The sequence below is a fragment of the Phaseolus vulgaris genome, chromosome 9, assembly GCF_051622355.1.
Source record: "Phaseolus vulgaris cultivar YP4 chromosome 9, ASM5162235v1, whole genome shotgun sequence".
Lineage (NCBI taxonomy): Eukaryota > Viridiplantae > Streptophyta > Magnoliopsida > Fabales > Fabaceae > Phaseolus > Phaseolus vulgaris.
In genome coordinates this window covers 36,161,225-36,187,192 of record NC_143506.1, presented here as the reverse complement: position 1 = coordinate 36,187,192, position 25,968 = coordinate 36,161,225, and the positions used below count along the sequence as shown (strand labels likewise).

Sequence of the window (25,968 nt, the reverse complement as noted above, 5' to 3'; positions counted from 1 at the left end):
TTTTACTCTTAACAATATTTTCAAGTTATAATAAAAAATTTACAAGAACAGAGAATAATTGAAATATTTTTTAAGGAAATTAAGAGATAATGAAATAAAGGATAAAAAATACAAAAATATATTTATATTACATCATAAATTTAATACAAAATATAATAAATAATATATTTAATTATCTTGTTTTCATTATATATATATATATATTTATTTATTTATTACATCATAAATTTAATACAAAATATAATAAATAATATATTTAATTATCTTGTTTTCATTATATATATATATATATTTATAAAATGTAACATCAACACTAGTTAAGTTAATGATAAATGGTTTCATAAAAAAAGGTTGATGATAAATACACTTATTTATTTTGAAAGAATCATGCACAATATATTCTTTTATTTTCTTTTAGAAAATGATTATGTATTAATAGTATAACAATTTTCTACTATCATTGTTTAAAAATATTGGTCTATAAATTTTTAACTCTCTTAATAATTATTTTTACAACGGTATTATCTGAAATTTCCAGTTAATTTAAAAATAATTGAAGTTAGTAACAGCACATAGTTATTAATTTTAAAATACTAAAATAAACAAAGGAGTTATCATCATGCATATGCGACTTTTGGTGTTGAGAATCTTCTATATATTCTCAACTAGACAACTTTTCCAACAATAATAAGTTTCTAAAAAATCTAAAAGATTATAAAACGTTTTCATATCCCTTACTATTTAATTTTTTAAGAACAATATACTCATTGGCAATTATTATACTAAAGTTTAATACCTTTATATTTAATTATTTCGAAAAGTTTATTCTTATCTGCCCAACACAAAAAAATTTATTCTTAAAAAACTATTTTTATGTTAATATTATTTTTTAAAATATATTATTAAAAAGTGTACTTTTAACTTTTTTCTATAAAACCAGTGTATATGATAAATATGATAAGGGATTGTATTATAAAATATTATTATTTTTAAAACTTTTTATATTTTTTTTTTTACATTAAAATTCAATCTTTTAATTATATGAGACTATATATTTATAAGTCATTTAATAACTAACGGGTGACTTAACAAATCCAACAAATTCTCAATAACATAAATTTTAAATAATTAAAAAACTTTAAAAATCAATTTATAAAATTAAATTACATAAATGAATAAATTTAAAAAGTCTTTCTATGAGAATATGTTATTCTTCTTGATCCAATCCAAGGAAGAAAAATTAAAACAGAAATAAACTTGCACATGAAACTTGAATACAACTTTAAAACTCCACTAAGTAGATGAAATCTTTTATGATTTAGCATTATTATTGAACCTTTGATGTAAAGAAGAAGAAACTAGAAAGAACACTTGCAAAAGAATGCACCCAACTTTGAACATCCACATATCTAATGATTTTGTCCATTCACCCCAACATAAAATAATTATTTTCATCCATTATGCTTTGTGTTCTGTGAACTATTTAATGTTTATATATATATATATAAAAAACTGTTTTTTCGTGGGTAGAAATTAAAATATTCATTTAGTACATGCACTCAAAATACTAGCAGTTTCTGCCACTGCATGCCCATGCTCATTTCTAGGAGAAGATTTGATTGGCTAGTTCAACATGATCACTATTTTTTATTGGGAAGGATACACATTAATTGTATATTTAATATCTTTATAAAATATAAGTTTGATTGAAAGTTCCTAAATAAATGTAATATATAACTTATATATATAAAGTTTTTTTTTTTAAATTTTAAACACAAAACCAATATAATATATATTATAATATTCAAAGGTGAGATAGTAAAAATATACATTTTACAAAAATATTATTTAAATGTATTATAATTAGAGGTGACAATGAATTGGAACATCTATTTAAATTTTTTTCTTAATAGTCATTGTTTGGATATTAGTAGTCATGATTGGTTTATAATGGCGTCATTTAATTTCTTTTAATATTTCAGTCAATAATTAGATAACTATTTTTTTAAAACACAAAAATCATACAAATAAAGTATAGTCTCTTTTAATATATGTAATATAAAAAGTAAATTTTATCAGACAAATAGTTAAAAAAAGTAAGTACTTACTACACATTTTATAATATTAAATCATATTTTTTTTAAAACTATGTTATCATAGAAAAGAAATGAATTATTGGCCCTCAAATGAAGCTATTCTACCTTATATTGGTATAATATAATATATTAATACACAGGAAACAAATTTATGAAGAGATTCCTCCATGATATCCCCTTTCATCCACACAAAAGCGTAGAGTTGTGGACCTTTACCATTTCGTGTAGCCAGCTATTTAGGGTTTGTCTTCACTTGTTTTTATCTTTTGTTAAAGCTGAATATCTCCACAAAATTGACCCATGATCTAAATTACTGGCACAGAAAATGTAAAAGTGAAGAACAATGAATGAAGATAGCAAAAACCAAACACTCATAACATAGCTCTGTAATTATGTATTTATAGTTCCACAGATAATACTTTTTCTAAAATATGTGTACAGTTTTTTTAAGAGTGAAGGATGGGCATGCTGCATAATTTCTTGGATGCTGTTCTGCTCAATATCTGTGCTTTGGAAAAAGACACATTTCATGTATTTTTATATTAACAAAAATAATATAATTAAATACTAGTTAGTGTTTTGCAGAAACAATGGGAAAGGATGATAGAATAAAAGAGAGAAGAACAACTAAATAATATAAACAATAATAATACAGTGGAAGAAGAATATAATAGTTTGGAAGGATAGTAATAAAAGTAAAATACATCATATTTTGTTCATATCAAAGCTTCACATCTCCCTAGATGAAAAATACGATTTCATTATCTAAACATATATTTTTTTATCAATTTGTATAAAAAGCATTTTTTTTAAAAATAATGCATGTATTGGAATTAAATTATGATTGAAGAAAATATTATCATTAATTGGAATACTTTGTCAATCTTTTATGTTTCTCATTTCATACAATAATAGAAGCCCATAAACCTTTTAATGATATACTTTTGATAATAGATAAAAAAAACACATATAAAAGAGACAGGACAAAAAGTATAAATATTTATTATTCTAAAAGTAAATTGCACTCACATTTATTAATTTTTACACTAACATCCTCTAATTGTTTAAAAAGCTCTCCACTAATATTTCTTATATAGTATACTAATCTCGCTTAATTATTTTTGAAAAAGAAAAGATCATGCTCTTGCAAAGAAGGTTAGCTATTTACAATCTCAAGAAATGTATTTGTTAATTTACTGTTGTTTTAATAAAGAATAAAAAATTGTGAGAAATTAAGAATTATAGAAATGAGAGATAAATTTATTAATATTATATGAATATATTTGAAGTAAAAAAGTGGAGAAAGGAGAGGTAACGGCACAGAAGACCAGGGAGAGAAGAGTGAATGGCAGAAAGGTAAATGAAGCGAAAAAGAGTGTCTTTTTAAGAAACACCCAACGTTATTATAAATCCAACATCACTCGCACATTTGGTCTGACAGTGCCTCTGCAGAATTCATTCAGTGGTAGTCTCTTGATGAAATGGGTTCCTTTTTCACCTTGTTCACATTCTCCGTCTTGCTTGTGGCACAATGCTGCTGGTGTCTAACATCACCCAAGAAGACATACATAGTTCACATGAAACACCGCAACAAGCCTGCAATCTATCCCACTCACACGGACTGGTACAGTGCAAATCTTCAATCTTTCACCACTGATTCCGATCCCTTGCTTTACACCTACACTGATGCCTACAACGGATTTGCGGCGTCGCTGGCCGAGGACCAGGCGCAGGAGCTTCTCAGATCCGAGGATGTTCTCGGAGTGTACGAGGAGACGGTCTACCAACTGCACACCACGCGTACGCCGCAGTTTTTGGGGCTCGATAGAGAGACGGGGCTGTGGGAGGGTCACACCACGCAGGACCTCAACCTAGCGTCGCACGACGTCATCGTGGGGGTTCTAGACACCGGAGTGTGGCCCGAATCTCCCAGCTTCGCCGACGCCGAGATGCCTGAGATTCCGGCACGGTGGCGCGGCGAGTGCGAGGCTGGTCCAGATTTCTCGCCGAGCGTGTGCAACAAGAAACTCATCGGCGCGAGGAGCTTCTCGCGAGGGTTCCACATGGCCTCTGGGAGTGGGGCCAGGGAGAAGGAGCCGGCATCGCCGCGCGACAAGGACGGGCACGGTACCCACACGGCGAGTACCGCTGCGGGGTCGCACGTGGGGAACGCGAGTCTCCTCGGATACGCTAGTGGGACCGCACGTGGGATGGCGCCGACCGCGCGTGTCGCGGTTTACAAAGTCTGCTGGACCGACGGCTGCTTCGCGTCGGACATTCTCGCGGGGATGGACAACGCGATTCAGGACGGCGTCGACGTGCTCTCGCTCTCACTCGGCGGCGGCTCCGCGCCGTACTTTCACGACACCATTGCTGTGGGCGCGTTCGCGGCGGTGGCAAGGGGGATCTTCGTTTCCTGCTCCGCCGGGAACAGCGGCCCCGAGAAAGCCACGCTTGCAAACGTTGCACCCTGGATAATGACCGTTGGTGCTGGAACATTAGACCGTGATTTCCCCGCCTTCGCCTTGCTCGGTAACAAAAAACGATACTCCGGGGTTTCGCTTTACAGCGGAACCGGAATGGGTAACAAGCCGGTGGGGTTGGTTTATAACAAAGGGTTGAACCAGTCCGGGAGCATATGCATGCCCGGTTCACTCGACCCGGGTTTGGTTCGTGGAAAGGTGGTGGTTTGCGATAGAGGTATTAATGCGCGCGTGGAGAAGGGTAAGGTGGTGCGTGACGCAGGTGGGGTGGGGATGATTCTGGCGAACACAGAAGCGAGTGGGGAGGAGTTAGTAGCGGACAGTCACCTTCTACCGGCTCTGGCGGTGGGGAGAATCGTGGGGGATGAGATCAGGAAATACGCTTCTTCAGATCCTAATCCAACGGCAGTTCTCGGTTTCCGCGGAACGGTTTTGAACGTTAGACCTTCACCAGTGGTGGCAGCGTTCAGTTCGAGAGGGCCCAACATGGTGACCAGACAGATTCTGAAACCGGATGTTATTGGGCCAGGCGTTAACATCTTAGCCGGGTGGTCCGAATCTATTGGGCCCTCCGGTTTACCTGATGACACGCGGAAGACACAGTTCAACATTGTGTCAGGTATGTTTTGTTTCTCTCTCAATGTTTGTTTGCCATATATTGGATTGGGTGCCATGGTTGTAAAATTGTTGTATTCATAACAGGTACGTCCATGTCTTGTCCACACATAAGTGGGTTGGCTGCGTTGTTGAAAGCGGCGCATCCAAAATGGAGTCCCAGCGCCATTAAATCTGCACTCATGACCACAGCCTACGTTCACGACAACACCAAGTCCCCACTTCGCGACGCCGCAGGTGGTGCCTTTTCCACGCCCTGGGCTCACGGTGCGGGCCACGTTAACCCACACCGGGCCCTTTCTCCTGGGCTTGTCTACGATGCCTCCATCACTGACTACATTAAGTTCCTCTGCTCCTTGGACTACACCCCTGAACACATTCAACTCATTGTGAAGCGCCACGCTGTTAATTGCACCAGAAAATTTTCTGACCCTGGCCAATTGAACTACCCCTCCTTCTCCATCCACTTCGGAGGCAAGAGGGTGGTGAGGTACACGCGCACCCTGACCAACGTGGGCGAGGCTGGCTCTGTTTACGATGTCACCGTTGATGCGCCTTCCACGGTGGAGGTGACGGTGAGGCCCGCCAGGCTTGTGTTTGGGAAATTGGGGGAAAGGAAGAGGTACACGGTGACCTTTGTGTCGAAGAAGAGTGGCGGTGATTCCGGCAGGTATGGGTTCGGAAGCATTATGTGGAGCAACGCGCAGCACCAAGTGAGAAGCCCAGTTGCTTTTTCTTGGACTCTGTTGTGAGTCTCTTCTGGTCTCGGTGGATTTGATTCTTACAGCACACAGCCATTGTTTGAACTCCAATAACAAACGTACATGCTGGTGATTAATTAAGGGTTTTGTTGTTTTCAGCCAACACTGTAACATTATTTAGTTTGGACCTTTGATTTAGAAGGTTGTGTATTTGTTTTACTTGTGGGACAAAAAAGAGAGTTGAGATTGTGTTACAAAGCTAGTGCGTTGATTGTGTGTATAAAGTAAACACTGGCTACGCCAATTATCCTTAAGAATCAGACTTCAGTTTACTCCCCAAATTTCAGTCTTCTGTATTTCACACAAAGTGCAAAAGCATGAGTCAACACATTCAATTTTTCTGAAGACAAATTAGTATTTTGAAAAATAAAAAACATATTTTCTGGTTCTTCATTTCCTAAATTGGAATAGGTTATTTCCTTTGTTGTCTTTCATCCATGGGTGGGTGCTTTAAGTAGACGAGTGAAGATGTTATCAAATTGTGTCCTTTATGAGTTATAACATGACCATAAATTAAAATGTGTTGTTATTTGAAAATGTGTGGTAACGATTTTGAGCCCTTGAGCAGATCTAGGGTGTGGAAGGAAAAGATAGTTCATGTGTTGTTGACAGTTGGAAAGAAAAGATAGGACATGACGATCACATTTCTTGAATCACCAGATGTTAAAGCGTGGAAAAAAGAGGGTAATATTCCTGAATTCAAAGGGGATTTTAATAACAATTCTTTAAGCAAATTCCAATCGATGAAGGAGGCAATGAGCACAAAAAGCTTTGGGCCGTTAATTCATTTTTAGTCATGCTCTGTTTTCCCAACTCCCCTTCATTATCCCTCTTCTTACTTTTCATTCCTCATACTTTATTTTTCAAACTATCAATATGCTTAATTTATTTCTTTACCAACTAGTAAATTAATTTTTTTAGACCTAAATATGTTTTTAATCTTCTAATTAAAAGATTTTTTATTCTCAAATTAAAACTATTATTTTATTCTTTAATAGTTCAAAATGTTTTTCTCCTTAGAATTAGACAACACTAGGGAGTGCTACATGGTGTTTGGTGTTAGAAATGGTGTTTTGAATTCAAGCATCTATAAAAATAAATTCTCAAATAGCACAAACCTTCCAAGACTTAACTCTCATATTGAATCATAATGTAAGTCGTCTTTTTCTCCAAATTTTTCTAGTTTTCTTCATTTTTAAAATCACATTCTTTCTCAATTGTTTCAAACGTGATCATATTTCCCTACAAATAATTCATCCATGCAAGTGCCATACTTGAATGAGTACCCATGCATTCACCATCATCATGAATGACTCTAATACACTATTTTGATCCATGTGATTTACTATTCACCGGATGGAAAAACAAATTATTTCTGTTTGGATCCCTTGATTATCACGGAATAGATGACAAGGAAAGGTAAAGAAACTTGTTTTTGACATCCCCAATTATGTAAGATAATTTGCAAAGACACATCGAACAAATGCCTTGCTTTTACTATGTTACCCTTTGTGTTATCAAAATTTTCATGCCATGCAAGAGTAAAGATTTTCATGCACAAAATTCTCCATGCAGCAGAGATTCCTGAGTGCATTGACTATGCATTGGTTGGTTTGACTATGGTGGTTGATGAGTTAATGGAGTGATAAATAATGGAGGGGAGTGAGGACAAGTGAATTCTGAATGCTGTGAGTTAAGGGAGAAGGTGAGTTGTCAATGTTGTGAGGAGTTTATTCTTGCTTAAGAAGTGCTTGATGGTGTGCGGTGGTCGTCAGTGTGGTGTTTGGTTGTTGGTGGTGGTCGACGTTGGGTTGTTTGCTTTTGCATGATGATTTCGTCATATCTCAAGTAAGAACTATGCATTCGGATAATCACATGATCAATGTTGAGCAGATGCAAATCGATTGTGAATTGTTTTTCACACACTATCGATGTTGCCTCATCCATAATCGATTTTGGCGCGTAGGGATAATCGATTATCCTACACAAAAAATTGATTATCCTACACAAAAAATCAATTATTTCTCTCTTTCTTTGGTGGGAATCGGTTTTCTGCTTTGTTTTTTTTACGTGTTAACGAATTTCAATTTAATTTATGTATACGTATTGGGTTTAGGGTTTCATATATATATATATATATATATATATATATATATATATATATATAAATTATTGAACCTATTTTGTATGCGAAAAATATGAATGATTTTTATATGTGCATCAATGTCAATCAAGATGAAATGTTATATGTTTAAAACTATAGACGAGTGGAAATGATTAACCCCATTTTCAATTTTCTTAATTAAAATCGTTTACTAATTTACTTTGTTTTTAATTCATATTCATGCAAATTCTTGACAATATCAAATGAAATTATTGTACATATATTTTTATACTTAGTGAATATTACTGTTAGAATTTTAAACAAAAATTTCTTGTGAGTTCAATATCTTTTTTTTAGGAAAACATTATTACTTCTAACTTGGGTAAAAGAAAATCATAAAAGAACTTAAAATTTATTTAAGCCAAGATCTTCTTATCACTAGAACTAAAAAAAATATTCCATGCCAAGAAAAATTAAAAGAACAAATGAATATTTATTCTTATATTACAGATTTAGACTCCACAACATCTTTTTCACTATTGTATCTTTCATTTCACGTGTAATAATATCTACAAGTTCAAAATAAAGTATCAAAATTCTGGCAACCCTAATTGCTTCTGGAAAATATACATTTACTTCTATTATCACATAAAATAACATTTTTTTGCAATTTCATAAAATTGACACTATGAATACATTTTTTTTATAATTTTATACTTTAATACGAAAAAAAAAATCATAATTTTAAAAAATAAAAACATATTAAATTTGAATTGCCTTTTAATTTAAATTATTGCATATTTTAATTATTAATTTTTTTTTATTTTGATAGAATATTTCAATTAGCACATAATACAAAATTTTACTTTAGTATTAAAACTTTTAATAATTCAAAAATATTAGTGTAATATTTTATCGTCAATGTTGATCGAGATTACCCATTATCACAATTAATTCAAGTGACATGTAATGTTATTTTTATTTTTAACTTTGTTGGCCAAACATTAGAAAAATAACAATATTGTATGAATAAATTGGTAAGATGAAAAATCTATAGCCACATACGTATTCTCTAAATTTATCCAAATGTTGGAGTATCTGAAAACAATTACTATTGGCCACGTCTCCACGCGTCGCATACTCTGTCCACCACGTGTCACCAGCACAAACAGACAACTATGTCCTAAGATGCTACATTTGTATGGGTCCTAAAGTCAACGAAATAGGATTATATAATTAAATTAAATTTTACTAAGCAACAGTTATATTTATCAACACGTTCCAAATTTGTATTAATATTTCATTACCTTATATCCAAATCCATTAAGTTATACATTCTTTAGTTTTACGATAATCCAAAATGTATTCTTGAGATACTTGTTGAAAATTTGATAGTTCTTTTATGTTACTTTTGCATATGAACACTCAAACCTAACTCAAAAAATATTATCTGATGATTATTTATCTGTTCAATAGTTTGTATTTAAATAATTTATTATTAAGAAATTGATAAATATTGGAAATTTAAGCTTTTTAGAGTTAACCAAAAGCAAATAAAATGCTTTGTCGGAGATGTTGTAAGATGTTTCAACAAGTATAACCATTTTTTTTATGAAGCATGGAATCATATATGTAGGTATCCAACGTGCTTTTGTCAATGTTTTCTCCATCAAAGCATAAGATTCGTACGTATATTTCAAAATTTCAAATATTCGTCCTTGAATTTCAGGTTTGATAATAGCTCTACCGAAATTCAAAACCTTGCGAACAGTCTTTTGAAAACCACTATCTACCTTAGGTTTTGTCAACATTCTGAAACTTCTCTGATTGAAATCTGAAGGTTTTGCATTGGAAGGTTGAAAACCCCATATGGAAATTCAATCAACCATAACTAAAAGAGCATTCTAACACGCCAACGCATGCTATCAATTGAGCTAATTGTCAGAGAAGAGAGAAAGAGAGAAAGAGAAAAGGGTTTTAAGCAATTATCCACATGTGAACATCCACAAGCAAGTAACGTGAACCAATAATATGCCTTGTAATATTCTTGTATTGTATCTCCTATACGTCAAAACTTGCCAAACCTATAAAGGGTAAGCCAAAGAAGTCTAGTTACACAAGTGAGGAAAACCTTGTTTTCATTTATTAATATACTATTTCTTGCAATGATAGGCCCCATGCTTTGTGTATATAAAAAAACTAAATGGGTTGCATTTGAGGAAAGCTAAGAAGAGTGTGAGGTGGTAGAATAATAGATATCAGAATTTTAAAAGGTTGGAAGATGAGCATGATGCCTGTGATTAGCAAACTCTACTGTTCATCTTCTCAGACGGTGCTAGGGGTCAGGAGGAGGCCACATGTGGTGAATGGAGGGGGTTTTGTAGTCACGGATTGCACTGGCCAAAGGGTTGTTTTCAGGGTTGATGGCTGTGGAATTCATGGCACAAAGGAACACTTGATTCTAAGAGATGGTGAAGGTGATGCTTTGCTTCTCGTGCGTCGAAAGGTATATACATAATCCATAATCTTTATCAAGTTTTTCATACAGTGTGCATGCAACGTGTTCTGTTTCTCTATAGATTTTGGTGGTCAGAAAATATTACTCTCTTACATGCATATATCTTTAGATATATCAAATATATCTATGCTAAACTAAATGTGTGTATGTTTGATGGTTTAACTTGCTATATCTTGGGAATGATTTGGTATGCAATGATAAAATTTGCAACATGAAGTTAACTCTGTGTGATGATCAGGGAGGAATGTTTGAGGCCCTTAGCATTTACAAGAAGTGGAAAGGATATAGCCTGAACTATGAAGGATCACAGACCCTGGTTTTCAGCTTGAAAGAGCCCAATTCTTGTTTTGTGAAGAACAATGGGATCAGAATCTCCATTGAACCCAGAGCTGCTAGCAATAAAGGCTGGGACTTTGAGATCAGGGGTTATTTCCCTGATAGGAACTGTAGCATTGTTGACATTAGGGGCAACGTAATTGCCCAGGTACAATTTTTCAAGTCTTTTAAAGTTTTTTCTGCAAACTATATATATATATATATAACATGACAGTAATAAATGTGTTTGGTTTGGTCCATTTAAACATAGGTTGGAGTGAATAAAGAAGTGGAGAAATTGATGGAAAGCAAGGATCTGTATAATGTGGTGGTGAAACCTGGGATGGATCAAACCTTTGTTTTTGGAGTCATCGCAGTTCTTGATTACATTTATGGAGAATCGACCAACTGCTAAGTCTGCATTTTGCTGAATTATTATTGTATGAAACCAAAAATGGTTTTATTTTCTTACCATAAATATGTATATATATGAAACCAGAAAACTCCTTGTGTATTAATTATGGAAAGGAGATTGGATTATTATTTTAAGGTAGTGCTTATAATTTGTTTCCTTAATTCGCGTACTTGTTTGACAATGATGGATGTGAAAGTTGATTGTTTAATTATTATTCTTTGAGCTTATCGTTTATAGGCTGGTTTGGAATCTGTGTGAAATTGGATATGTGATGGATGAATTTGAAAAGTTTGAAACTGAACTAATTGAATAAATTAGACACGGAATTGGGTAATTTGGCTAAAGAAGAATCTCAAGAAAAGAAGTCTGAATTAATGCGTATGTATTATATTCACGTAATGACTAGTTTTGCGTAATTGATTATGAGATTATACTTAAGCTGAAACCAATGATTTTACTTTTTCAAACAAAAGTATATGTTTGGTTGAATCAAAGCATTCTCTACACAATTATAAACAGAGTTTGTGTGATTCTCTTTAGCAAATAAAGATGATTCTAAACCTTGGATTCGTCGAATTTTCATCTAACTGGACAAGAGAAAGTCGAGAACTGTTGAATCTAAGGATGTGTTTTCGCCCAATCCATGCAGTATTCTGGATTCATTTGCTATTTTCAATATCACATACATAATTTGTGACTATAATCCTCATTTATGTATTTTATAGGATAAATCTTTTGATTAAAGTTTATAATATAGAAATATTTTCATAATTTATGGGAATCAACTCTCTTTGTTTATGGGAATAAACTTTGATTACTGGAAAAAAAATGTTAACATTCTTTGAATCTTGTCACATTTGTAATTACTTAAAAGGGATCCTTTGAAGTAAGAGAAACAAACTAGGTCTCTTTGACATGGCAATATAAGCTCTTTAATATGGAAAAGGATGAGATCATCCCAAGCATGTTGAATAAGTTCCAAACCATCTCTCTTATTCTTTGGAAAGCAACTTTAACAACTATGACCAATTTGGCATGATTCTCAAAAGCTTGCCATGGGAATGGAAACCTCAAATGACAAATCCTCATGCCTAAAAAAACCTAGACAATGTTACTCTGGAAGTGTTAATATGTATCTTCAAAATTCATGAGATAAAACTTCAACAAGATCTCCTGCAAAAGAAAATTGTTTGCTTTAAATCCTATACACCCTAAATTTCTAGAATAATTTTAAAGTGTCTTTGAATGAGAGATATTATCTTCTTTTTTGGTCTTATATTGGATCATTGTATCAACTGGCAACTCAATTTAACACTTATCTTGAAACATCTTCAAGTGGCTTGACTTTCTCGATCCTAAGTTTTTCCACTTCATATTTTCTCTTTTCTTCCTTTCAATTTTTGGATTGAATTATTTTTTCCTTGTTCAAATTTCATTCATCTTCTTTTACCATGTATATGATCATGCTCATCAAACATTCTTAGAAGCAAATTTTTACACTTGTATAATTCTATGGATTAAACTCGTGTCCAATGGCAAGCTTCTAAGAATTTATGTCCTATCTTGTTCGATAGAGATTGTAAGATCATATACTTATCATTAGGATACAAGTTATAATTAATAGTTGGGGCACAATTATTTCTATTTAAAAGGACATTAGTTCAATAACCACGATTTGAGTATGACTCGACTTACTTGTCCTTCATCATGAAACAATTGATGCAACTCGTGACAATCTCCCTTTAGCAATTGTCCCATTGGAAACCAAATTCATAACTTTGGTTCTGATACCAATTGTTGGATTAAGCTCTTACCATTGAGCCAAAAGTTATTACTAATAGTCAAGGTACAACTCTTTCTAAAAGTGTAGCAACTTAAACCTTGTAATTTGATTATGACTTGACCCACTTAGTCTCCAACACGAGACAATTTATGTAACCCGCTAAAGAGACCACATGGATAGATACGATAAAAATAAGGTGCTATAATTTCAAAAAACTAGAACACATTAGATCAAAGTGTCTCAATTAAGAAAAGAACAAGCGAAAAAAAATTCTTAAAAAAAGACATAAATAATAGTCTCGTATTAACATGTGAAAATCTTCATCTATCTTAATAGGAAAAAGAAAAGAAAGGATAGGCATATATATTTTATAGTTTACATTTCATTTTAACCATCGTCTGATGACCTTACAAAGAGGTATACTTTAATAATTTACCTTTTCTCACTTAAGCATATAATAAACTTCTTTCAAACAACACTTTTATGCATTTTGGAAGCTTACACAAAAAAAATTAAAAAATATAAATCTTGAAGAAAAAACTCAAAATTTTGAAAAAAAAAACAAGTATAATTCCCCAAAAAATCCTCATAAAAGAAAATTATGAGTTAAGGAAAGAAAAATTGTACCAAAAAAACAAAAATATAAAAAAAAATCTAAAAAAAAAAGAATATAGCTTTTGTAAATATTTAAAAGGAAATTATTTCAAAAATTAAAAATATAGAGAAGAGGTGATCATCAATAGATATTACACATACAGTAGAGAAACTATTAGCTAAGAATGAAACACTAAACAAATTCACTTTTTTCAAACAAAATTAGGGATAAAAAACTTAAGTTTCTCACTAAGAACAAAATGACCTCATAGTAAAATGGAAATTAGCTATATAGGAAAGAAGCTTAATTAAAAAGCATATATGCATTGTTATCATACACTAGTTGTAACATCCCAATATTTTTTCTACATATAATAACCATAATCTATATGAAATATTAAAATAAATATATAAACATAATACAAATATTTTTACAACTCTTTCATATAATGTTTCAAAACATATATCTCTTCATAAGACTTTAAATATTTACATAAAACTAAAACAAATATTCAAAATAAAATAAAATATTTTCATCATCCAGCTTCTCACTGAGGAGCTCTATCACCTGTAACATCATTTGGTACTGTGTAAATAGACAATCATCATAGATTAAAGAAAACAACCACAAAACAAATCAAATGGTAAGCTAGCTATTTTTAAAACTTATAATATAAACACAACTTTAAACATTCACATAAAGTCATCAATTCTCATGCATTTCATATAATCATCAAGTGTCTATCAAAATTCATAATTCATCTTTCTCATGTCAGACTTTTACTGACTCACAACACATAGAGAGTTGACTTTACTTTAGGAAGACTCGCGTATTGAAATTAGAATCATGAGACTTACATCTATCATACTACTCGTTGTAAATTCACACAGTCATGCGCATAATTATCTCAATATCTCATCATCTCGTATGACAGGGTAAATTCATATGACCTGAAAGACCAGATTATATTTCAAATCGCAGAAAAAGTCATATGAACCTTCATCGACTCTCACCAACTAAATAACTTCATCTATGTGATTCCATTATATCAATAAAGTCAGGATCGTCTCATTGGACCAAGACCTGACAGATCAATGCACCTTAATAACAATCTCAACACGGTATTTTCTTTCCTGAAAATACTATGTTTTGATCACATTTTCACATTAATACATCATTCGATCATAACATATTTTAAACTTTCTAAACAATTCAAACATATCTCAAAATTCACTAAAACACATAACTAAGTTCATTTAATCATATTTTTAAATAAAATTTAGAATTTTCACGTAACAACAATATGCAATAATAAACTATGCTTTAAAAGAAAAAAATAAAAATTTTAAGTTTTTTTTTACAAAGAGTCTAGCTTGAGCGAGAATGGGTCTTGCTCAAGCAAAAATTCTCTCGCTTGAGCAAGATTCAACCCGAGATCACCCAAAACTTCATCATAGGTCTTGCCTAGGTTAGATTCCTTTTCGCTTGAGCAAAAATGGACCCGAAAACACCCTATCTTTCCATTTTATTCTTGCTTTTGCGAGAATTATCTCGCTTGAGCGAGATATACAAAAAATTTCTGCATAAATCTGTTTAAATTCAAAACCAACATTTCATTCAATTCATAAATTTATAAATCTACACATTACATTGATAGTTCCTACTTATATATGCTTTCTAAATCAAACATCACATTTTAATTACTTCAACAGACTATTCAAATACAATTCAACTCATTTATATTACCATTCAAACACTTTCAATTCTCAATCACAACACTTTCATCAACTTATTCACCTTAAAAATCACTATATAATATTCAAAATCAACCCTTTCAGTCAATATATTACTTAACTCTTAAAATAGACAATTCTGCAAGAAAATTTGAGACTGGTGACATGTCACCCCCATATCTAGATCTTCTAGCCTAAGGTTCTATTAGAAATTTTAAAACTAACTTCCCTTACCTGAACTTGAGCATATACTCATTAAGAGCTCGAAATCTACCAAAAGCTTAAAGGTCACTTAACCTACACCAAAGTGTCCTGATCACAAATCTAACTATACCACTAGGATCCTAAGCTAACAGAGAGTACTTTTGAATATAAAAGTATCATGTGCAAGATTAAACTAAAGGCAAACCTAATCAGATCAAAATTAACTCAAAGGAAAATGAGCCAAGAATGAACTTACTCTATCTAAGATTTTTGATCGGGCAAACTTGTAGAGTTCACTTTCAGGAGTCCAATGACGGACTCTAATCGTCAAATTGATGAGTGAGGAGGTCAAAATCTTAGAGAGAAGGTAGAGAAAAGGAAAAAGGAGTTTTTAGAAGATGATCGTTCTTTTAAAATGAAACTTGAATAATTGAATTTCTATTTATATGCTCTTTTAACTTTAATAATATAATATTTAGGTGTCATTTAATTATACCAATTCTTCCCTAAACCTATTTTTCCCTGTCCTTACACTAGTACACACAATAACATTAAAAAACCAAAGTAAATGGTTCTTCTTCTACACATACTTAACGTTAAGGAACATATCATTTTGAAACAAGTTATTGGTTTTTTCTGGACTTCTTTATGACCGTATGATTTACATATTGGAGGGACAACACTTGGTTTTGAAACAAGTTATTGGTTGTTATCTTTTCTTTTTGTTGCATGGAAGGAATATCTTTGTTGAATGGGTCACATATCTATTTATAGACAGCTTCTCCCTGCGCCTCCATGGCTTCTTTCGGCACCCTTACTAAAAGAACATTTACTATTATATCCTTCAGTAAAAATATTAAAATATTAGTTTAACCTACTTTAATCTCACTTTCTCTTTCTCACCTTCTTTCATTTCACTCCTAAGTGCCGCACCCACCCCCTCCCACCTCCTTCACCTTTCTCCTTCCCTCAAAGTCTCATTCTCTAAGTTTTCCTTCACACTTCCATTTCATCTTTGTTAAGCCTCTCATTCTCCATCATTCACGAGTGCCCTCTTCATTCACATGTTAGTAATTTTACTGATTTTAATTTTGAAATGTAATTTGGAAAGCATTTGAAAAACATGTATGTTCTTCACACAATAGGAACCAAATTATGTAATCCGGTGGGTTTTGAATTATATTCCAAATTATGTAATCTGGTAGGTTATGGGTTTTTCAGAAGTTCTAGATTACATAATCCGGTAGCGTTTTTGGTTTTCCAGCAGTTCCAGATTACGTAATCTGGTATAGTTTAGGGTTGAGTTTCGAATTATGTAATTCGATAGGTTTGTTTTATTAGGTTCCAGATTGTGTAATCCAGAAGTTGTAATATTGGTGCTTTTTTTAGTTTTCCAACCAACTTCGGTAAAATATTTTTTTATATTTTATATTATGTAGACAAGTTATGATGATATTATTCATTGTCTGTAAATAATTGAAATTGACATTGTTTTGTAAAACAAGAGGTGGTGGATCTTAGGGTCATGATCGTAGAAGACCGATGACATCTGTCCATAGAAGAGAGTGATGTGATGTTGAAGAAAGGATTGGTGATGATGTTCACATTGATAATGACAATGAACAAGGATTACAGGATGATGACCAAGTAGACCAGGGAGAAGGGGTTCCCGGAGGACCTTCTAATATGTCTTTACTGGTAAATTTTGCTGACCATGTTGCTGTTAAGCTCTGAGAGGGTGAGGTAAGAACAAAAAAACCTTAAATTAAATTGTCTTTTATAATTATTGTTTAAATTTGTTTAATTATATTGAATATATACAAATTTTATATTAGGATCGGGGAGAACTCAAGTTAGTATCCCACGGTAGAAAATTACGTAAATTTGGGATGCCTCATGCTAATGTTGAGCCTATTGTACAAAATTCTAAATTGTTTAGTTTGTGCAATATAGGTTATGAGGTGGGGGACAAGGGGTTGATTTCGGCCTTTGTCGAAAGGAGGCATGGGGAAACAAACTCCTTCCACCTTCCCGTAGGTGAGATGACCATCACACTTGATGATGTGTCATCTCTTTTACACCTCCCCATTTTGGGTCAATTCCCTACATATGTGCCCTTGGAGTACAACAGAGTTGCGACAATTTTAGCTGAGTTACTAGAGGTGGAGGAGGCTCGTGGGAAGGCTAAGATGAGACAGTGTCGAGGCGTCCAGGTACGATTGATCTGGCTCCGAGATATATACAAGGAGTGTTGTGCTCAAGAGGCTTGGGAGTGTGCTGCCAGGGCTTACTTGTTGCATCTACTTGGATGCACTATTTTTGCAGATAAAAGTGCGACCTCTATATTTGTTTTGTACTTGTTGTTATTCAAAAATCTACATATGTGTTGTGGATACGCATGGGGAGCAACAACACTTACACATTTATATGAGCATTTGCGGGATGCATCCTACTTTAACACCAAACAGTTGGCCAGTTATGTGACACTGATTCAGGTATGAAACCATACAAATAATTAGCAATCACATGTTATATTCCATAATGTTTTGTATTAAATTTTTTATAATTAATATGATCGAATTACACAGGCATGGATTAATTAGCACTTCTCGGGCATGGGAAGAAGGGATATTAATCCCTCATATGACGAGGTACACCCGCGGACAACACGATACATTGTTGCCCATCAGATTTATGTTGTTGGTAATGTCCGGGTGCAATTGGATGGGCTCACACACGATGACGTCATTTGGAATCCGTATGAGGACTACAGATTGAGCAGGCCATTTGAGACTATTTATTTATTCTCAGGTCACCTGCGATTGGGCAACTTATCACAAAGACATATGCCAAGCGTGTGTTGCACCAATTTGGCTACGAGCAGAGCATTCCACCATCACCGATGCCGGTTGAGGGGCCTGATGCACATGTCATTGATCAAAGGTGGTTGCAATTTTATCACTATTTGGTGACAAGTTTGACAGTTGCTTCTAGTCCATCTGCATGTGTTCTCGAGTACATGTCTTGGTTTAGGATGGTGTCACACCCATACATTTGCAGAAGTGAGCTTGGAGATCGACCCAGTGTTGTACCATGTCGTCGCCTTCGTAGTCCAAATGCTGAGCAGACAGGTCCCTCGTCTCAAGATGACCATGGACATTCGGTAAGTTTTTTTTATTGTTATTTGATTAAACAATATATTTGAAGAGTTTAATTATTTTGAAGTTGGTGCAGGGTATATTTAGGCGCATTGTTAGTATCCTCTAACACATGATAGATTGTCGTCAGGTCACTGCAGGCACTGACACATATGAGAGTACGAAAGCAGCGTTGCGGCTAGCCCAAAGCGTGACAGATGACGTGGTGGTGTACACTAGACGCTCACGTAATGTTCGTGGACGTCATTGATATATTTTTTTATTACATGATTGTAATAATAGTAACTTTGTATGTGTACAATATGATTTAATTAATTTATATTATAGTGTTTACTATTTTATTTTTATCTGACATAAACGCGAATAAATTATGAAACGGAACCCCACATAATAAATTATGTTTACATCAATCGTCTGCAAGATTCACATATGTCAGACTAATACTGATTAATTGGGTAAAAGATTGCATTTGATCAATGTAATATGATGACCGTAACCTTGCCTCTGGATAACAATGTGTACACCATAAAATGTCAGCGGTAGGTATGGGACAATCATCAAGCAAATTTACCTGCACCACAAATGGAAATTAGCAAACAAAGGAATATAAGTAATGTGTTGAGTAAGAACCTTACCTGCACAAATACACATGGCCAATACATGGTAGTCGGTGTAGACTAACATCGGTAGGGGGTGCAGTTCGCAATGGGAAATAGTTATATTTTGTTTCAATGACAAACATACTAAGATAATATGGTATCTACTTGCTATTAAGTATCCCATATCCGGTATTGTCATCCATTTTTCATAGCCTGCAAAATACAATAATGAAATTAGATAGCATACAAGATCAATTAATCAATGGACATGAATCTTATGAAAATTCACTTACCACTGACAACTCATTCACTAGTAGGGATCTCTTGATATCTTCTACTCGTTGATGGCCACCTAACAATGTTGTGTATTCTTCACACCATTGAGATATTTCTTTGAATAAATCCATTATGATGAGTGACTGATAGCTGTCGTTTTGCTGTCAAATTAATATGATTCTAGCGTAGACTTGCCTAACACTAGAGAGATGATAATATAGTTGTGGTCAGATGACCCCAAGTCGTCTCCCAACGAATCCAATAGTAATTTCAGTGAATAGAATTCAAAACCTATCTGCAAACAATGAAAATTAGCAATAATAGTAAAGAAATAGGGGTTGTGATCGCTTAGCAAGAAAATATAAATGATGATTTGAATCAGTAAAGAATGCAGATTGACTCCCAAGTTCTTCCACCAATGAATTCTTCACAGGCTCTCTAAAGATTATTCTTTTCTCAATCCTCAGCAGAGTTAAACTAGATTGAACATGCGCCAAACCTAATTCAACTGAAGCTCACCAGTAAAGCATGCGCGTCTACCGGTTTAATCAATACCCACTTTGTTCCATGCGTATACTCCATAGGAATGCTTATCTCCTCTCTCTTGAATCATGCGCCCAAGAAATTAATTAGAACAATACGAACTAACTAAGAAACCAAAGTTTAAGATAAGGAAGACTCTCAATCATGCGTTCAAGTACAACCTCTCACAAAAACTAGTTTTCCAGGAGATTAGACAATAAAAACAACTGCTATAGAGAATTAAAAATAGAAACTTTTATTGATCAAAACCTCAGAACTCAATGGGGAATCACAAAGGAATCAACCAAAAGGTTTAGCTTTCCATGCGGAGGCAAAAGAATTACAAATAAGAAAAGAAACTAAGAAAACCCTATGAAGCTCTCTCCCTTTCTACTTGATGCTTGTGTCCTTTTATAAGGCTTTTCTGCTCCAAGGATCTTGGGAAAATATTGCAGTTTAGATTTTGTAAACAGTTTCCACTTTCCATAATTCTTTTTATTTTGCAGAAGATTTGCTTCCAATTCTATTTCTGGAATCTTGTAGCTTTTATTTTCCCTTTCTTCTTCAACAGAATTTGTTTTCTGTTTTGATTCAAAGAAGCAACTTGGACTTTTGCATATTTGGCCCATTCACAAAGGTAGATGCTTCAGATCATTTACCCTAAAAACACAAAATTAACAATAATAATAGTTAAGGCCTAAATAAACCCAATTATAAGAATATTAATTAAAACAATGGATTTATTAATTATTATAGTCCAATAATCTATGATTAAGGCTATTAAGTGTGAATAAATATATGCTCATCAGTGACCATGACTCTTCACCCATCCCCAACAATGAGGCAATAGCACGAAACCCACAATGCCCATCAACTTTAACATCTATTACATCCAAAATATAAGGGTGACATTTCGGATGAAATTGATCAAGCATGGGAATTTCATTGGTGTTGGTCGTCACCTTAACCTCTCCCTTATGAGTCTTCAAAGATGATGAACTATCATTTACAAAATGGATGCGATCTACATGCTCAAAATATGAAGGGGTGCGTTTTGTAGACCTCTAAAATTTATTTGCTTGACTCTTTTGGGATTCTTTTGTCTTAACTACATTAATTGGTGCACATAATGTTGTCATGTTTGGGTAGGCAATTTCACGCAACTTATTTTTAATTGTCACTTTGCCACAAATATCAACTTGTTTGAACCGAGATAGAATCACATCCCATTCTTGTTGAATTGACAACTGAGATGATGAATCACATTCAGACAAAGTAAAGGCATTGATATACCTGTTTGATGTTGTATTTCCCAAATGCATTAACGAATTTGTCCAACACTTCACAAACTTTTCTTTGTGCGGAATAATCCATGTGTTCTTCACATATTGAACAAGTAATGGTCACTGTGAACAAATAGTTTCAAAAAATTTCACAAACCCATCAAATTTACCAATCTCTATACAATCAATGATAGTCTTCCATGAATCCATCACAACTTCCCAAGCCTCGACATAATCCACCAACATTTTACACTTTACTTTAACATTCTTATTGATGTGAAACTGACAAAGAAGATTTCTCGCTTTAGGAAACACAATATTGATGGCATTCATCAAAACAAGATCTTTATCACAAACAATGACTTCAGGCCCCACATGCGATGTCAAAAGTGACCCTATAAATTTTTGCAATGCCCATATGAAGTTCTTTTCTTTCTCGCTAGATAAGAATGCAAAACCAACAAAAAAAGGATAGACCTGTACAAGTTACACCAACAATCTCAAGCAAAGGCAGTCGATATTTGTTTGTTTTGTAAGTCGTATCCATTAAGAATACAATGTTAAATGAATTCAAGAGTTTCACAGCATCAGGATGAGTCCAGAAAATATCACTAACAATATTGGAAGACTCATGACACGTACTCCAGTGAAGATAGTTGTCACGGTCTAACAACATCATTAACTGTTGTAATTTAGTTCTTGGTCATCTAACTGATCTCTTGTATGAGTATCTTGCATTGTATACTTGCTTTATTGTTGTCATATTATCCTCATTATTCTCCTTCAAAGTACGTAGAATATTACCCGACTTAACCCTGCTTTTAGTCATATCAACAAGCATTGAATGTTCATTCACTTTTAATCTGCTTGCATGGATGACCAACTAATGTATCATACAAATCATGATTATGAGTACCACATATTACCTTAAGTACCTAACCTTGACCCTTTCCAACAGGTTTACTTCGCAATTTAAAGGGATATTGACATTTTCTAGTACCACTTACACTAACCTCCAAACCATCCTAAGTAACTACCCTCCTTTCACAACCTAACATGACATATGTCTTTCTCCCTTACTTTCCATTTGCTATGTCAGACATTATAATGACAATAACAAAACCAAGTCCATAACCAACATGAATGAAATGAAATTTTATTCACCTCATCTGTTGTAAAATGGATATCATAGTCCCCTTCACACAATCCATGTTGATGCACAAAATTCATTAATTCTTCCATAATTACACCTTCATTCATAAAACATAAATTTTCATTTTATTATAATTTTCATAAATTCACACAAGTATGCAAAATAAAAATAAAATTCACTTTTCAGACTTAAAAATGACTTCTGGATTGTATAATCCGTAAGTCAAATTTTATCTACACAATGACTTCCGGATTATGTAATCCGTAAGTCATTTTAGAACTGCAAAAATGACTTATGGACTGTGTAATCCGTAAGTCAAAAATTTTAGTTTTGGATTATGTAATCCGTAAGTTATATTTGAAGTTTTAAAATAACTTTCAAATTGCGTAATGTGTAAGTCATATTAATACAACAAAATGGATTCTGGATTACGTACTCCATAAGGCATATGTGGAGTTTTGAAAACACTTCCAGATTACGTAATCCACAGTTCATTTTGGTACCGGATTACACAATCCATAAGTGTTAATTTGGTAGGTCCAGATCCAATATACCTACGGATTATCTGATCCAGAAAGCTTTGCTTATGCACCGGATTATGTGATTTGTTGATCCACCGAATTAACTAATCCAAAAATTACTATTTAAGGTACAAAGCTTACCAACGAATGAGAATGACAAGCTCACCAATGGTAACAATGTCGACACCAGCACGATCATTAACACCTGTGCTACCAACTACCACCCCGCACCACTTCAAACATCTTCTCAAGCACCACTTCAAGAACCACCTCAAGGACTCTCCACCCACCACCACACAAAGTGCTGTCTTTTTCACTTGTAAAAAAAATGTAAACGAATATTTTCATTTTTATTTTTTACTTAAGGATAATTTTAGTATTTTCAAACTTTACGGGCGTGCCGAGGTACAGGCTGTCCTATTTATATGCAGGGGAAGGGCAGGGGCATAGAAAAATGTTTATATGGCATATATTTGAGTACATTGTAGACGTTTTTTTTTATTGTCAATATTCAGTTCATGCATTCACTCATGTGTATATAGGAATATTGAAATTGACAAGTGAATGTAACTTATTATAAGAAATTTTTTTACTGGAACTATTTAGTTATATGATGTGATACCAACCTTTATATATCTTGTATGATATTTTTTTTTGTATGCGATTAAAATATCCTTAATAATCTCATTTTATTTTATTCTTTAAATGTTCGGAACATATATACAAAGGAAGTGTCTCGTGTTCCGAAACTTAAAAAAAATAAAAAATAAACAAAAATAAATTTTGACGGCTAAAAAAGAATAACAATAAAAATCATTTATCCGCCACTTAATTTTTAACATAGTGCATTTAAATACGACAAAATGAATATTTAAAGAACTTATTTAGCTGAAAATTTAAAATAACAATACATTAATAATTCATATCTTTTATACAATCACATAACAACCTCCAGTATTATTATTTTAATATTTTTTATATTATTTATAAATTTATTTTTATTATATATATTTAATTATAAATTTATTTTTTATTATATATATTTATTTCTATGTTATTTTTAGGAAATATTAGACGTGGTTTCATTTACACTAAAAGAGATATAAATAAATAAAGTAAAAGATGATATATAAGTCAGTTAATTTGTCCAAAACGCATTATTTGTGATATTTATACATGGTTATGATAATAATAAAATAATAATAAGAATACATAGTGACGAAGCAAGCACAAAAATCGTATTATCGCTATTCAACAAATAAACGCTTCCGTGTCGAGCAAAGAAGCACTTCATTCTCATCTAAATCACTTCTGGAAAAGATAATACTAAAATGCATTTTTGTTTTTCACACACAAATAAAATATCTTTTGTTTTTTTCTTGGCTAGCTTCATTCATAATTTATATGATTTGGTATATTTAACATTTCACAAGTGAACTATTGTAATTAATGTTTTTGTTAATTTTCTTAACAAATAAACATCGTCTTAATAATTAATATAAAATCGATGTTTACTTATTTTTAATAATGTTTGAGTTCAGAAAATTATAATTTTTTTCATCACTCTGTTGACCGGATTATCCCGGAAATCACAAAAAAATATTTAGACTAAATTCTTAAATACAACTTAATAAAGTTAAATTTGTGATTAAATATTACATTTTAATGACAAAATGGTCACTAAACATTACACTTTAATAACAAAATTGTAGTGTACGATTAAAAACTTAAATTTATATTGATTTACACTTTTAGAAACCAAAATAGCCATTTATTTATAATTTATAATTTATTTGGTATTTGTATTTGATTTATATCTGGAAAAGTATAAAGCATGTAATAATTGATGGAACGTGAAGGAAGAAGAAATTGTTGAGTAGGTCCCATATCTCTGCTTAGATCTATTTTTTGAAAAGAAAAAAAAGGAAGAAATGTTGTTTTGTAGCTGATGGTTGTTCACAGATGACAAAAAGAGGTCTGAGACAATGGCGAAAAGACTTCTCATCACACTCACTTTTCGTATTTATTTTATTGTGTCTTCAGCTTTTCTTCCTCTGCTGCCTCTGTTATCATACAAACCACCATGTGCATCTTCACAGATAACGTTATATATTAGGGTATTTTATTAATAAATTTTTAAATTAAATTATCTTACAAATTTTGCTACATTTTTTTAAATCAAATAATTACCTTTTTTTCTTTATTTCTTATATATTTTTCTTTTTTTCTTTCTTTTTCAGTTACCTACTTTCTTTCTATTAGATAATTGTCTTTGATAAAAAAAAAAAAAATTGAAAAAAAGAGAGTAAAAAATAGACATGTTTAATAAAAGAGAAATAATATATATATATATAAAATATGATTCATTCACTTTTTAATTCTATATTATATCTATTTCTATCATTTAGGCTTTTGATTTTTTTTTAATTACTAAGCTAGAATTTTAAATTTTGATGTGCGGACTTTTTACTTATTTTTTGTTTTGTAAAATATTATTTATAATACTGATAACAATATATAATACCGTTCTTCTCATTTGATTACACAAACTGTAATACCTCATAATTTATATATAACTATTACAATAAAAGTTCTATCCTTTCTATATAAATTTGGAATTTTTCAAAACATTCATAATACCTGATTAAGATTTATAGAAATACAAATATTTACATATTCATAGGTCAAAATAAAACTCTGAAACCTCTAAGGCTTTTCTGCACCTGTATGGTCATCTGCTCGTATACATAGTATAGTCATCGCAGTTCAAACACAACACGAAAAACAAGAGTAAACTAGTGCAAAGAAAATTCATAACATAATTCATGGAAATA

At 32.7% G+C, this 25,968-nt stretch overlaps 3 protein-coding genes across 3 annotated transcripts; 2 read left to right on the top strand and 1 right to left on the bottom strand.

Annotated features, from left to right (window-relative positions):
* Positions 1-3,415: 3,415 nt before the first annotated feature.
* Positions 3,416-6,236, top strand: LOC137820550 (Subtilase family protein). The gene is made up of 2 exons (XM_068624692.2): positions 3,416-5,198; positions 5,282-6,236. Exons 1-2 carry the CDS (start codon positions 3,578-3,580, stop codon positions 5,944-5,946), a joined length of 2,286 nt encoding a protein of 761 aa, XP_068480793.2. The 5' UTR covers positions 3,416-3,577; the 3' UTR covers positions 5,947-6,236.
* A 3,939-nt stretch (positions 6,237-10,175) lies between these two features.
* Positions 10,176-11,468, top strand: LOC137821142 (protein LURP-one-related 6). Its single transcript, XM_068625598.1, has 3 exons — positions 10,176-10,565; positions 10,816-11,061; positions 11,164-11,468. The coding sequence occupies exons 1-3, from the start codon at positions 10,341-10,343 to the stop codon at positions 11,305-11,307; spliced, it is 615 nt and encodes a 204-aa protein (XP_068481699.1). The 5' UTR covers positions 10,176-10,340; the 3' UTR covers positions 11,308-11,468.
* Positions 11,469-19,186: 7,718 nt separating this feature from the next.
* LOC150025297 (uncharacterized) lies at positions 19,187-22,136 on the bottom strand. Its single transcript, XM_090295713.1, has 6 exons — positions 21,938-22,136; positions 21,631-21,855; positions 21,471-21,583; positions 19,947-19,950; positions 19,525-19,592; positions 19,187-19,351 (listed from the first exon to the last, which is right to left on the bottom strand). Exons 1-6 carry the CDS (start codon positions 22,134-22,136, stop codon positions 19,187-19,189), a joined length of 774 nt encoding a protein of 257 aa, XP_090151839.1.
* Between the last annotated feature and the right edge of the window lie 3,832 nt (positions 22,137-25,968).